The following is a 15366-nucleotide window of genomic DNA, read 5'->3' on the forward strand; positions in this document are numbered from 1 at the left end:
TTATTGAATTTTGTATTCGATCTTGCCCCTTCATTAGTCCCGTGGTTTCGCATCACGTGGTCCTGGGCTCGAATCCTGGGTCGTCAAACACACGTAACTGTTTACCTTTTTATGTAAATTATTTTGTGTGCAGAGGTCATATCCAATGGCTATCATGGATCTCGGTGTAATACTGTAGCGCTATAGCGTTGCTATAACGATGTCTGTAGTCTGTGGTTACCTTTGGTCGTTGACTGCTACCACTGCTCCGCTTATGTGGCTGATGTTGATCTTCTCTTGAGTCTTCATTTTTCTGAAAATAATGTTATATTGACATTATACATTCTGTCAGTACTTATATATATAAAAGGCGGAGTTAAATTTGTCTGACGTGTCGTGTCGTGACATACAAAATGTATGATACCTGATACGTCGCGACACGACACGTTAGACAAATATAATTCCGCCTTTAAAATGGTAATACGCAGGTTGGACCGATGTCGACGACATCAAGTGCTGGGTGCAGCGATAACAGCGGGCCGCTGCATGTATGCGGCTCAAACCCATGGCTTATCCATACAAGAGCAGTGAACGTCAGACAGGCTGATAATGATGAGGAATAAATTTAATTTTTGATAAAATTTAGTATTTCTGCAATTTGCTATTATAAACAGAATAATATAAATATTTTAGGGGGCTCTCATACAATAAATGTGATTATTGCTGGTTTTACAGATAATGATCATGCGCGAGTCCAACTCGCACTTGACCGATTTTTCCTTTTGAGGTGCCTGCGGAACCCTAAAAAAGAAGTAAAAAACACAATTTCGGTAAATGTCCGCATCGCGCGAAGGGCAGACATTCGCATTAGCTCATTAGATCGCACGCCTCTGTGGCCGCCGTAAGTGGTCACTTCCTTCATTTAAATCCGCTGAGCGCTCTAATGTGGGATGAGCTGGTGGCAGAAGGAATACTGTGTATGCCATCGTCTGGCGGTAATCGACTCTTGGTTGTAGTCATGTGTCACAACAATTCTCTTCCTACAACCACAATTAACTTTAGCTAACGCTTCAAAAACTAAAACCCTGTTTGTAAATGATATGTTCACTAGATAGATCTCATTCATTATCATCATTGTCAACCCATATTCGGCTCACTGCTGAGCTCGAGTCTCCTCTCAGAATGAGAGTAGTTAGATAAGCTGGCCCAATGCGGATTGGCAGACTTCACACACGCAGAGAAATAGGAAAATTCTCTGGTATGCAGGTTTCCTCATGATGTTTTTTCTTCACCGTTAGAGACACGTGATATTTAATTTCTTAAAATGCACACAACCGAAAAGTTGGAGGTGCATGCCCCGGACCGGCTTCAATGCCACACCTTCCGGAATCGGAGGCAGAGGTCATTTCCACTGGGCTGTCTGATATACTAATAACAAAATATAATTTCCATGCAAGTTTAGTTTTCAAAGCGTTAGCGTCTGTAGAAATAGAATAGATATAGTATGTAACATGATTTACAAACTGAATAGTTGGTTACGGAGAGATTAAATTAATCGGTCCATCAGTTAGTGTGGGTGTGTGTATTCGGATCAGGAGGACCTGGGTTCAAGTCCTGGGTCGACCAATAAAATACTAAGATTATCATTCTTTTAAGAAGTTCTCCGTAACAGCCGAGGGTAAGGAGTGGACTTTTTTAATTTTCTCATAATAGTGATAGTGATAGAGATCATCATAATCACATAGGATACTATTATCAGGATATTATCACGCATTGAACCAGCGTGGTGGGTAAAGATCCATGAGAGAAAAGTAGCCCTTGTCTTGTGCGTACTCGTACTGGGCTATTAAAACAGACTGATGATAATGGTGATGATGATAAGTCGATAACATCGTAATATTTTTTTCGAAAATAATTCTTTAATAGGTACACCATCGCTATGCATGCAGTAATATTTACTTACATAGGTAAAGTAAAGGTACTTGTAAACGTTCTTAGCCGCTCATTATCAATGAAAAAAAGCTTAGGTAAATTATTCCATATTGATCACGTGCTTATTGATAATAAATGGCATTCCTGTATTTTAGATTTCGAAGCGTTTGCAATTGAAGGAATAGATATAACATGTCTAGAGTGGTTCCTGTTAATGAAATAAAGCTATGTATGTAAAAAAATAATAAGAAAGGTAGGCATTGCGTTCATCTAAACTTAGTCTACGTAGTAGGTATGTATTACGTGCTTGTATTAGGAAAGTTACATTGAAATTTTGTAGTTTAAGATAATAGCGTGAACGGACAAACATACAGCCCGCTAAAAATAATTCTTTCTGTCATAATTATGATAAATCTTAGCGGTTACGGTCCTCTAAAGGTACTAGTACATATGTATCCTATGCTACAGGGCTTGTAGCTAGTAGTTCTTCAAGTATATTTGCGTACACACCTTCAAAGTGAATAGGAATCTTCTAGCGCGCTCCAACTTAGATCGCATTAATGGTTTCTATCAGGCTTAAGTAGTCAAGCGCAGGCAGTGGCGTAGCGCGACTTAAGGGGGCCCTGTATCGAAATTAGTTTGGGGGCCCATCGATAGAAATCTAAAATCTCAAAAAATTCTTTAGTATTTGATTCACCCCTATATCTTTCACTACATTGGTACCAAAATGTTCGTTGTAACCACAGAACAGACAACGCTAAAAGCTAACGCTTTTAGCAATAGAAGCGCGTACAGCCGCGTGTGCGGAACATCGCAAGCGTGTCCACGCATGTACTAGCAGTCTTGTTTGTTCTGTGACAAAACTAAAAAATAATATTCAACTCTAAATTAAGGATGACATATTTCATTTTTCATTCAATATTAAACAGCCATTTAGGCCACGCCCCTGGTTACGCTGAATTCAATACAAAGAACTGGCACTTAATAAATCTAGTTACCTCTTATATCTGTGGTTGTAACGTACTACACACGATGTTATACTTTTTTTGAGTTCCATTGTGGAACACTATGAAAATATATTTTTTTATATTGTTTTGTTTTCGGCCCTGTATCATTGATACGACTGACACGGCGGTAGCTACGCCGCTGAGCGCAAGCCTATATTGCTTGAAAAAATATCAAGAGAGAGCGATATTTTCAATTCCGCCGCTGTTGGTCGACATTTGTCTTGCACTCGTCCCAAGAGTGTATACAGAACGTATAGAACGTTTGACGACCTCTCTGGATCAGTTGGTAATGCTGTGTTTTTTTCTAGTATTTGCTAAGTTGGCCTTAGAAGAAGAAGATGATACTGACAAGAAACCGTCAAAGGTCCATTCCTCAGACGGTTTCTACTCTGAATCACTAACAGATGTGAATGACGTGACGGTTCCATCCTTTTGCTAGTTCAAAGTCTAAATTAACGCAAGCTTCTAGGAAAGTCTTATTATAGTGTTAGTGACTAAATAAATGATATAAAAGCTTAGTGTTAAACTTGGTGTTAGCACTATACGACCGTGTACGTATGTATTTTTAGATAAGTTTGTAAAATGGTGGTAAAAAAAAATAATAAACCTTGGCTTAGTTTCTTGTGGGCTCTTCTCGGAACAAGGTGAACCCAGTAACTTTAATTTTCTACTTTACTTACAATTAATTAAAATTAAATTATGATATAACTTGAACTTTCAAAAGTGCTTGTAAACTAATAGAAATAAATGAATTTTGATTTTGATTTTATCCTTTTGCAATTAAAAACTAACTCAAGCGATGTGATTGAGTCATAAGCATTTTATCTCATACGTTTTTAAGTAAATCTATACTAATATTATGAAGAGGTAAAGTTTGTAAGTTTGTAACATTCTCTCTAAATGGGGTAACTTCGGAACTACTGGTCCGATTTCAAAAATTCTTTCACCAGTAGAATGTTACATTATCGGGGAGGGCTATATTTTATATAGGTATCATATATATTAGCCGAGTTGACACAGTTTTTGTCATACAGGTCGGACCGAAAATCCTCTTAAGCAGACTTATTCGCATGCGCTGCCTTAACCATTGTGTAAAATTGAAATTAATGTATCGAGGCTTTATGTATCTTTAAAAGTTCTACAAAAAAGTCCGCAACACCATATATCTATCTTCTATATATTAGCAGATATAGTACCTTTTGTGTTTTAAAAATTATTAATTTTATATACTTAGGTTTACGTCATTATTTATACTACTAAACTTTAATTCTTATTAAAATAAATTATTTAATAATCACAAGAATATTGTGGAGATAAGATTTGCCCTTTACAGTATGTTAATTACTTTAATAGTTTCGGAGATAATACAAAATTTCTAAAAGACGCAGAAATTCCGCTATATGACGCCCCACGCTTTCATTTACGTAGTTCCCGTTCCCGTGTGAATATGTGACACTCGCAAATAACGTAGCTTTCTATTGGTAAAACAATTTTCCAAATCGGTCCAGTAGATCCAGAGATTACCTCCTACAACCAAACAAACTTTACTCTTTATATTATTAGCATAGAAGTCTCTATTTCCCTTAGTAATCGCACCACTCTCGAAGGACTGGATCGATTTTGCTAAGGGTAGGAGTAAGATAGAGAATTTATAGAGTAGGGTAGGGTTCGGGTAGGGAAGCGTAGAGGTAGTATAGGGGTAGGGTAGGGGTAGGGCCGGGGTAGGGTAGGGGTAGGGTAGGGATAGAGGTAGGGTAGGGGTAGGATAGAGGTACGGGTAGGTTAGGGAAGTGGTAGGGTAGGGGTAGGATAGGCGTGAGATAGGGGTACGGGGAGAGTAGGGGTAGAATGGAGGGTGTAGGTAAGGTAGGGGTTGGGTAGGGTAGGGGTAGGATTGAGGTAGTGGTAGGGTTGGGGTAGTGGTAGGGTAGGGTAGGGGTAGGGTAAGGTAGGGGTAGTAGTAAAGTTAACATCGAATTTTACGCGGACGAAGTCGCGGGCGTCCGCTAGTAATATATAAACTTACTGCTCATAATATGTTTATTTTATTGTTCAGAATATTATAAACAACATTATATTTTATATTCTTAACATTATTTTACAAGCACCTACCTGTGTGCATTATTTATTTACTTTATTATTTGCTTCTACATTTGTCTGAACACTTGGAGAAGTTAATGTGCCATAATCCAAATTAAGTACTTGTTTATTGTAGGAGCTGGCACGTGACCGGCATCTCATCGTCTCGTCTATCATTGTTGTATTGTGCACGTCTCCAAACGCGCACGTAGCCCCACGGGTCTCCTTGCAACGAAACACCTCATTCATCATTAACTGTCTATATTCGGCTCACTGTTGAGCTCGAGTCTCCTGTGGGTGGGGTTAGTCTACCACGCTGGCCCTATGCGGATTGGCAGACTTTACACGTGTAGAGTTAAAGAAATTCAGTTTAGTTTATTGTAGCAGTAGTATACCTAGTAATAGATAGTGAATTTAGTTAGGCCGATCAAATGATGTGTTTTTGTTTTTATATTCGAAAAAGATCATTAAGTAATTTGATTGAAGTAATAATAGATTTGTTAAGTGTAACCACCATAATACATAATTAATTTATTATATTAAAGTTTAATAAAGAATAATTTTAACTGGTTTCCAGCATCGGAACACATAAAACGTGACTCGCGTGAAACTTAGAAGCAGTTAGTCTCTGAATATGTGCTCGAGTACCGATAGGTACATTGCAGCACTCGCTATGACGAAACAAATAGATTTCAATCAATAAAACTCTTTAGTACCTACTTAATTGAATTCAATACCGCGACATTGAAGCAAAATGTAATTTATAAAGAGCGAGCAAATTATTATAACTGTCCGCATAGCTCACGTTATTGAATTATTTTCCTAAGGTCTGAATTAATTTACCTATATAAAAACTAGTAGACGCGCTGCAACTTCACCCGCGTAGAGTCCGTTCCTGTGTTGTTCCTGTACCTGTGCTGGGGCGGACTTAGGAAGACTATGACACGGTTTAATATAACATCTGATGAAGATATGACAATGACCGTGACTGCTGAGCGTGCTCTCCGAGGCGCGGGTTGTACACCACCAACCTCCCAACACCGGGCTGAGTTTTAAATGAAAGAAAGAAAGAAAGCTTTAATTAAGAAAATTCTCAGGAATGCATGTTTCCTCATGATGTTCATTCTTCGAAGTTTGAGACACGTGATATTTAATTTCAAAAAATGCACGTAACTTTGCCTTCGTTTCAAAGGAAGTACTTTAGGTTTGAATCCGCTCCGGGGCATGCACCTCCTATAAACTTAGTATATTTCGACATTTCGAATTTGTTAGAAGTATGCAAAGAGAGGTCGACGTGAAGGTTCTCAAGGCCGCTTTTTATCATTTTGACTGCGCGTGCGCGGCTCAGCCAACACTTCCTCTTATCTATTTATCTACATTTATGTTATGCTCAACTAAAGTTCGTGAAAATGTTTGTTTATATCACCGGATTTGCTAAATGATATGATTCTTTATTAATTGAATTAAGGATTACAATGTACTGCATGCGATAGCCAGACATTCCGCATTTTATGAATAAGTATTTGTTGTTCCTATCATAGGTACGTAAGGCAGCCAATTCTGGAGGTTGGACTGTGTTGACTTTGGACGGTAGCAGGTTTCAGAGCCTCAACCATTATTTTTCTCGGCATGCTATGAGAAATCAAATCCCCAGTCGTTAGTCACCTTTGAAATGCTTTGAAAAACACTTTTTAGTATTTTCAAGAAAATATTAAGGGTCTCTAGTGCAGTTGAGGATTCGTCGTCTGGAAACATAATTTCCCTGATGTCTCGTAGAAAATGTAAAAAAACAACCAAACTCCGTAATTGGCTACTGTGGCTACAACCTATGGAAGGAGCGAGGGTTGACAAACTTTCAGCCTTCATAAAATGAGGAATGTCTAGCCACCGCAGGTTCTCTTTATGTACGTATAAAATACATAAAACGTTTGACATGCTTATTGAGATTCAACTCTATCCCCGCGACTTACATAAAGAAAATGGTGGAAAAATTTCGCCTTATTATCATTACTTGGTGATAAGTTTTTATCATGTTATTTAGCTCAACGTATTACCGAAAACCGGTATTTGTATTCCATTTTCATTAGTTATTTATAAAGTAACTACAAGATGATGTAAGTGCTAATGCGTGTGAGTTTTGTTAACCGATTAGGACGACATGTGTTCACGACACAAGTTTTCGAACTATTTTACCATTTTATACCCATATTCAGCTCACTGCTGAGCTCGAGTCTGCTCTCAGAATGAGAGGGGTTAGGCCAATAGTCCGCCACGCTGGCCCAATGCGGTTTGGCAGACTTCACACACACAGAGAATTAAGAAAATTCTCAGGTATGCAGGTTTCCTCACGATGTTTTCCTTTACCGTTTGAGACACGTGATATTTACTTTCTTAAAATGCACACAACTGAAAAGTTGGAGGTGCATGCCCCTGTGGTGAGGTTGAGGCGGCATGTAGAGTCAATTAAACACGTCTGACTGCGTTGAAAGAACTTTATTGACTGATCTGATCAACAAAATGGCTATTCATTACGATACATACAGGACGTTACTAATCTATGTGTGAGTGCGCTACACTACACCCCGGACCGGATTCGAACCCACATCCTCCTGATTCGGAGGCAGAGGTCAATTCCGCTGGGCTATCACGGCTCTTAGTTTTCGAATTATTTTATCGTAATTTTCCTCGATATATGGCAATATGAATTAGAGCTCATAAGTAATCTTATATATTACTAGCGGACGCCCGCGACTTCGTCCGCGTGGAATTCAGCTTTTCACAAAGCCCGCGCGAACCATGGATTTTTCCGGGATGGAAAGTAGCCTATGTGTTAATCCAGAGTAAAATCTATTTCCATTCCAAATTTCAGCCAAATCGCTTCAGCCGCAGCGTAAAAGAGGAACAAACATACTTACACACTTACACACCAACTTTCGCCTTAATGATATTAGTGTGACATACATGTTAATAAGATTCTACAACTGTTTATCCATTTTGTCCTACCAGCAATTCCGAATACTCAGAGAGCATATAGATAGTAGAATATGGGGTGGTGTCAAATTGGATGCGACCCCGCGCCAGCCTTCCTACCACAATAGGTTTCTCAAGATTTGCTCGAAGCGAATGATAGAAAGATCAAAGTAATGGGCAGATGTCACTCCTGTTCTTAAATGGAAAACCATTTTATCCTTCAGGCAGAAATAAAACTATGCCGACGAGTTCTTCAGAAATCTATACCGACTTTAATAAACTCTCAATTCAACTCAACTTCACTAACTTAACTAACGCTACTCTGTCATAGTTTATCTTAGTAATTTAAATCTCGTTTGATTTAAATTACTAAGATAAACCTTTCCTCCTCCGGTTTTCCTCCTCGACAAACAACCTGTCTAGGCTAGACTGTAATTTTTCCTTGTCAGATTCCAAATCACAAATAAGTTTCAATCTTTGTTCAAACAGTACACTCTAATAAGGAACGTAAATGTGTATATCTGTACGTAGTATGCTTTTCCATTCCTTATCTGTAATGCGACATGGTGGCTAATTACATTTGTCAACCCACAAACTAAATCCACGAAATTTGCTAACACGTAAATCATGTTGAGTGACTTAAATGTCTTATATTTAGAGGTTCTATTTTCAGAGTGACTTCATTGATCCAGTAGTTAGTTAAAACGATTTTAATAGGACTATATAGAATAGTCTAATGTTTATCCAGAAATAGTCCATGGATTTGTGGAAACTAATTTTCACATGTACGAAGTCGCGGGCATCCACTAGTATTAAATAAATTTAAATTTGGAGCTCTCTTGTCTCTCTGTTCTCTTATTTTCTACATTTATTAAATATGCGTTTTATTTTTATTAAGAAAGTGTGTGATAGGAACCCTATATCTAAGTGTTCGTACTCGTATAGCTGCTGTTCGATTCGATTCGTTGTTTAGTCAAAACTCCATCAAAACAAGTGAGATAAAATTGATATCGGCATATCTAGTATTACATCGCTTAACCAACCAACCAACCTTCGGTAAATGCGGCCTATTGTATGAGTGGAGAGTGCTACAAACACCAAGATATTAATCATAAAATCCTCGCTTGCGCTTCAACAAACTGATTGTTTTTTACAAAGAATATTGCTCTATCTTTTGGATATGACCAATAGGTATTTCTGTTACCTTCCAAATAGTTGAAAAAGACTGTATTAGGAGTGGATGCGAGCACAGAACATAGGAATCTTAAAAGCTAACGCGGTACGATATTATTCCAGCGACCACCAAGTGTTGTCAGGTCTCTTTGCCGTTGACTTGTTGGAACGTCACTTGGACGAGAAAAACTAAATAAACGCGAGGACTGATTTTGGTGACTGATAAGTCCAATTGCGGGTTGTTAATGAGGATGAGATATGCAATAATATTTTCTTTTGGCCATCTTCATTTTCAGGTGGTGGACCTGAAAATTAACATGGCCATGTTGAGAAATTCTGCTAATGCATAAGCAAGGTACTGAGGCCATTCAGAGTATCTGCCAAGACGACTACATTGTCTGCGAACCGCAGTTGAATAATGTACTCGCCATTGATGTTGTTGCGAAGTTCGTCCCAGTCCAAAAGCTTTTTGGCTGGTGGGAGGCTTCGGTCGTGGCTAGTTACCACCCTACCGGCAAGCGATTTAGCGTTCCGGTACGATGCCGTGTAGAAACCGAAAGGGGTGTGGATTTTCATCCTCCTCCTAACAAGTTAGCCCGCTTCCATCTTAGACTGCATCATCACTTAGGTGAGATTGTAGTCAAGGGATAACTTGTAAAGAATTAAAAAAAAAAGGCGTGACTAATGTTCTTTCATTGAAAAATACATCTTTTGTGTGTTCGTTACGTAGTTTGTTTTGCAAATTCCTATTTATTGATATCATTGTGACGAAACGGTATCGAGAACAGATAAAAATCGAGTCTATTCTTTTATCAGTAATCTTGACTTAGATTAATAAAATTAGAGCAGGGTCCGTACTTGTAGATGCTCTACTAGAGAAGTACTAGCTATTAAGTGCATACCTATAGGATTCCGCCAAGTGGAATTAGAGCAGCGTGGCGGATAAAATCTCCAAATCCTCCCACCATATACCAAAGAGCCAGGCTGACGTGAACCATTCAAATGTATCCATAAACAACCATTTAGCTGGTAGAGGGGACACTATTGGCTTTAACAAAAAATAGCAATTTAGCTTTATATTTTGGAAACGGATTCCTCAATAGAAAAACAGTATTTCCAGACCCAGCATATTTTAAAAACCTATCCAACTTTACCCTACACTATGATATAAACGATTAAAAATATCATTCCCACTTTTACATTTAGGGAAGACATCCAAAAAAATAGTTTTCAAGTTTTTGTTTAATTTGTCGACATTTTTAATGTTCATACTAATGCAAAGTTGCTTACAGTTTTGTAATAGTATTAGAATCTGAGCTAAACAGACAGACAGATAGAAATGGTGAAACTTTAAGGGTTTTGGGTGAAATTCACACAAAGTGTAAAGGTACATCGGAATAACATTTTTAGGGTTCCGTACCCAAAGGTACCCAAAGGTATCCCATTATTAAGATTCTGATGTTCGTCCGTTCTTCCGTCTGTCCGTTTGTCACCAGGCAGTACCTCGTTAACCGTTGCAGTTAGACAGTCGAAATTTAACTGAGTATGTATGTATTTCTGTTGCTTCTATAACAACTAATATTAGAACATCGCATACGAAAAACGTGATATATTTAGCCGTTTTTAACCAAGCAAAAAAAAAAGGAGGAGGTTCTTAATTCGATTCTATGTTTTTTTGTATGTAATTGTATGTGTCTCGATTACTCGAATACTGCAGGTCCTAAGCTGATATCGTGTTAATTTAAGCCGTTTCTGATAGGACCACATGGAAGAACACTGTCTGGAAAGTCTAAATCTTTGTGATATTCTTACATGACTTGAATTAATACATCATCGGCTTAGCTCCGCCTTCAAACTGATTAGCAGGTAAAACATATGATGTTATGTTTTAGTTTGTAGATTAGGTCGGTTGAATTTTTTTTTAGTAGTAAGTAGATATTTTTATAGATAATGGTACGGAACCCTTTGTGTGCGGATTTAATTTTCGGAAGTCATCTGCAAACATACAGCTACTTATGCATATTAAATACAAATAATTATGTCAAAACATAATCATTTAAAAAAAAGTCACCCAATACATACATACGAGTAAGAGATAACAGCTACGATTAAATATAATATATCAATAGAAGCCTTCGTATGCATTCCGACTGTTGAACCGCTGGAGGTTAACAACTTTACCTGTAGGTAGTGTGCCTTCCTATCCTCCGCTCATGCTACTGTTCAAGGAAATACCGTCTATGAGGTAGTAAATGAAGCTATCATTAAATCAAATCGCGTGTCAACCTAACACTATCCATACTACCTAATTTTCTAGACATGTTTTAGAACAGACTCGTCCACGGCGTCTGTCTGTCTGTTCGCGATAAGCTCGTATCACTCGGAAACTACTGGGTGACTTCAACTGGAACTCCTGCTCATTAGATACTTCCTGTCACGAAAATAGTAGGGGTGACATAGCATACCTATAGCTTAGCAACTTTGTTTGTTATAATCCCGATGGTCCGCGCGGGACGGGGGGCGTGCAGCGAATGCAGTGAATGAAAACCCACGACTTATTCACCTCACTTCCCCGCACGTACGATTTCACACCCGCGCAGTTTTCCCCCCGTCGCCCGCATATCATGGGAGTGTCATCAACGAACATGCCAGATTTGCAGCATTTACCTATGTTTAAAATGGAGGTGTTCCTGGTAGAATCACCGTGACCATTTTTTTCAAAATATGTTTATTGATGAATTAAATATTACCGATATGAATGTAGTCTACGTGATAAAAAAATGTATGAACGTGCGGTGTATCTCTGAATGTAATGGACCGATTTCCAAAAAAATCCTTTAATTAATAGAAAGCTACGTTATTTGTTAATGTCTATGCTACATGTTTGTGGTACTCCTATAACAGCGGGAACTGCGCGTATGAAATCTATACATACTTACAGTAAATAATTTCGTTGTAATAAGTATAATTTATGCGATGTGCTGTTTACCTCGTAATGAATTGTTTTAGTGAATAACATGTAGCATGAAACTTAATAAAGTTAAAACACATTTACCTACTTATATACCTGTCTTGAGTAAATTTTGCGATGCTAATTGCAATTTTATGGTTCAAGTAGGTATTATGTTGTCGGTACACACAATGAAGTAAAATATTACAATGAAAATGTAATTTCAAAGGAATAAGAAAACAAAGTTTTTATAAATTATCATCTTTCGTCGTTTCGTAAAATAAAAAAAAAAATAACTTGGAATTAAAAATTAACATACAAAATATAAATGAATACACATATTAAATTAAGTTAATCATATTCGCAAAGGCAATAAATAAAACTAGGTTTTAATAAAAATCACCACTTTGGTATCATACCATTTATAAGTTCAGAATGGCTTAGCGGATTTTAAATGAAATAAGGCATGCTTAGTGAAATTATAGTGCGGATTTATGCAAGATTTTCTCCCGATAATCTGACGGGATCTGAATCTCAATGAGTAAAACCGCGGGACAATGGTACTTATACACACAAAATTTTAGAGCCAAAGTAAAGTAAGCGTAGCATATTTTGAAGCGTATAGTATTTTGCCAGTACCAGCGGGGCTCGAACCCACAGCATGCCTTAGATGCTTAATACAGGGTCACTATTTACACACAGCGCCACTCGGCCGTTAATGCAATGACAATAAAAAATAATTTATTTCTACTTCTCTATCAGATATCTGTTTCTGGACCATACTGTTATCAACTCACTACTGAACTCGAGTCTCCTCTCAGAATGAGAGGGGTTAGGCCAATAGTTCACCACGCTGGCCCAATGCGGATTGGCAGACTTCACACACGCAGAGAATTAAAAAAATTCTCAGGTATGCAAGTTTCCTCACGATGTTGTCCTTTTTCGTCCCTTCAAGAATGAGCCAATTGGCCAGTCTAAATACATTTTAATTTAAAATTTATTATTTTCTGAAACTATATTTAGAAAGATTGAAATTATTATAGCTAAGTTTTCGACTTTTATTAAATAGTAATGAAAATATAAAATTAATTTAAGTGTTATTTTAAATTTTTTGAGACTTCATGCACTTGGTCATCGCACATCAAAATAAAATATTAGTACTACAAATTGATCTATGCATCATTTAACGCAAGAGCTGGCGCTTGTTTGGCCCCGAGCCTTGCCAACCAGAAACGTTCATAGTGCCAGCGTATTGGATACCTTGCTCCTGGGTTAACAATTTGATGGTGTGTATTTCTTTTAAAATTTAAATTTAATATTTTGCAAAGTTTTAGCTATTTTAATATAATTATTTATATTCCATTTTAATTTTAGTCTATTATGTATAGTTACTGATGTTTTAACTAAAAAAAATATGAATAACTAAATATGTAATAGTAGAAAATAGTACTTACTTTTGTTAAAAGGTTTATATGCAGCCGCTATGTTGCCAGGGAGTAATTCACTTGCGCATCGCTTCTGCGCACGCCGCGGACTGATCTGTGGCTCTGTACTCGGCGGAGGCAGCGCTCAGATGTTGACTTGACACTTTTTCACACAAGGACACAAACTCGCTTCTTTTCTCTACTATTGTATCATTGTAATTACAGGTATTGTTGACGTAAATAGGTCTTTAACATTGCTTCAATCATCATGATCAGCTCATTACAAAGGCCCACTACAGTGCCACGCCTACCTTCTTATGGCATACAATTCAAAATTCATATATTTCAATTAGGCTAAGTTTACAAACACTTTTGAAAGGTCAAGTTATGTCATTATTCAATTTAAATTAATGGTGGTAATTATAGTCGAAAACTTAAAATTAAACTTACGAGGAACTTAGATAAACTTACATTAACAGGGAACTTAGACCCTCCACGCTGCTGCGATACAAGTAGGCTTTATAATTGTTTCATTATTAGCAACCCATTTTCGGCTTACTGTTGAGCACGAGTCTCCTATCTGAATGATAGGGATTAGGCCAATAGTCCACCACGCTGGCCCAATGTGGCTTGGCAGACTTCACACACACAGAGAATTAAGAAATTTTTCAGGTATGCACTTAACAGTTGAAAGTGCGTGCCCGGATTCGAACCTACGCACTCCGAATCGAAGGCAGAAGTAATATCCACATTCGTTAAGTAATAATAGTACCGTGATAGCAAAGTGGCTATCACGGTGCTATAATTGCTTCATCATTATCAACCTATTTTCGGCTCACTGCTGAGCTCGAGTCTGCTCTCAGAATGAGAGGGATTAGGCCAATAGTCCAACACGCTGGCCCAATGCGGATTGGCAGACTTTACACACGCGTAGGTTTCCTCACGATGTTTGCCTTCACCGTTGTCACACCCTCCGGAATCGGAGGCAGAGGTCATATCGACTTGGCTATCACGGCTCTATTATATATAATAATTGCTTAATGAATGGCAATTAAAGAAACAAATGATAACAAAATATGGGGATACACTAGCTGTTGCATCTGCAACACCAACAGAGATTATGGATGGATGAAGCTTTAGGATAGAAAACATCAAGGAATTCGGCCTGTGACGCATCGCACGCTATAGGATAGGGGGAAGCGCTTTATAAGCGTTCCGTAGTCAAAAAGAAACCGTTATAGTTTCGCCATGTCAGTCTGTCCGACTGTCTGCGACATATCTCAGACTATTATTATTATAAAGCTGTAACAAAATATTTGTACCTACATTAAACTCGCTTAGAAAGTCGTAAAAATGGTTTTCCTACATGTAAACTGGGGAATACTTCTTTAATGTTCGTATCTTATGCAGCTCTTTCCGAGTTTTAAGCAGATGAGGGCCCAAGGGGATTCTCGATGATATCCGTATATAGTTGTTTTTTGTCAAGTAATATTGAAATAACATCCTGTTAATGTTACAGTAAACTATTCCTCTCACTAACACGTAACAATGACAGTACTTTAACTACAATATCAATAGCGCGGGTACAATGTCGTCAACTGGTAACAAAATGATTTCAAATCATACTTGTTATTGTTATAGTTGACACATTTTCGGCAAACCTACTCGGTCCATATCTTAGATAACCTTTTAAGTGCTGTTTGAAGTGCTTTTGTCCGAGTTGTTCTGAATACACCTTCACTTCGATTCAGATATGTAATCATTTAATTATCAATGGGCCAAATCTCGTGAAATTTTGGGAATTTTCCCATTTGGTGGACCAAATATTCTTACCTTGGCAGGGCCATACACC

The 15366-nt window shown here is 37.7% G+C and overlaps 1 protein-coding gene across 1 annotated transcript in view; it reads right to left on the reverse strand.

The window, feature by feature from the left end:
• The window catches only part of LOC112045509 (proton-coupled amino acid transporter-like protein CG1139), a 28780-nt gene extending 15140 nt beyond the window's left edge, over positions 1-13640 (reverse strand). Inside the window, exons 1-2 of the mRNA XM_024081709.2 lie at positions 13545-13640; positions 221-292 (exon numbers count right to left, since the gene is read on the reverse strand). Of these exons, the coding sequence (XP_023937477.1) occupies positions 221-288 (68 nt within the window). The 5' untranslated portion in view covers positions 289-292; positions 13545-13640. The remainder of the gene's footprint in view (positions 1-220; positions 293-13544) is intronic.
• Positions 13641-15366: the final 1726 nt, after the last annotated feature.

The sequence above is a fragment of the Bicyclus anynana genome, chromosome Z (assembly GCF_947172395.1).
Source record: "Bicyclus anynana chromosome Z, ilBicAnyn1.1, whole genome shotgun sequence".
Taxonomy (NCBI): Eukaryota; Metazoa; Arthropoda; class Insecta; order Lepidoptera; family Nymphalidae; genus Bicyclus; species Bicyclus anynana.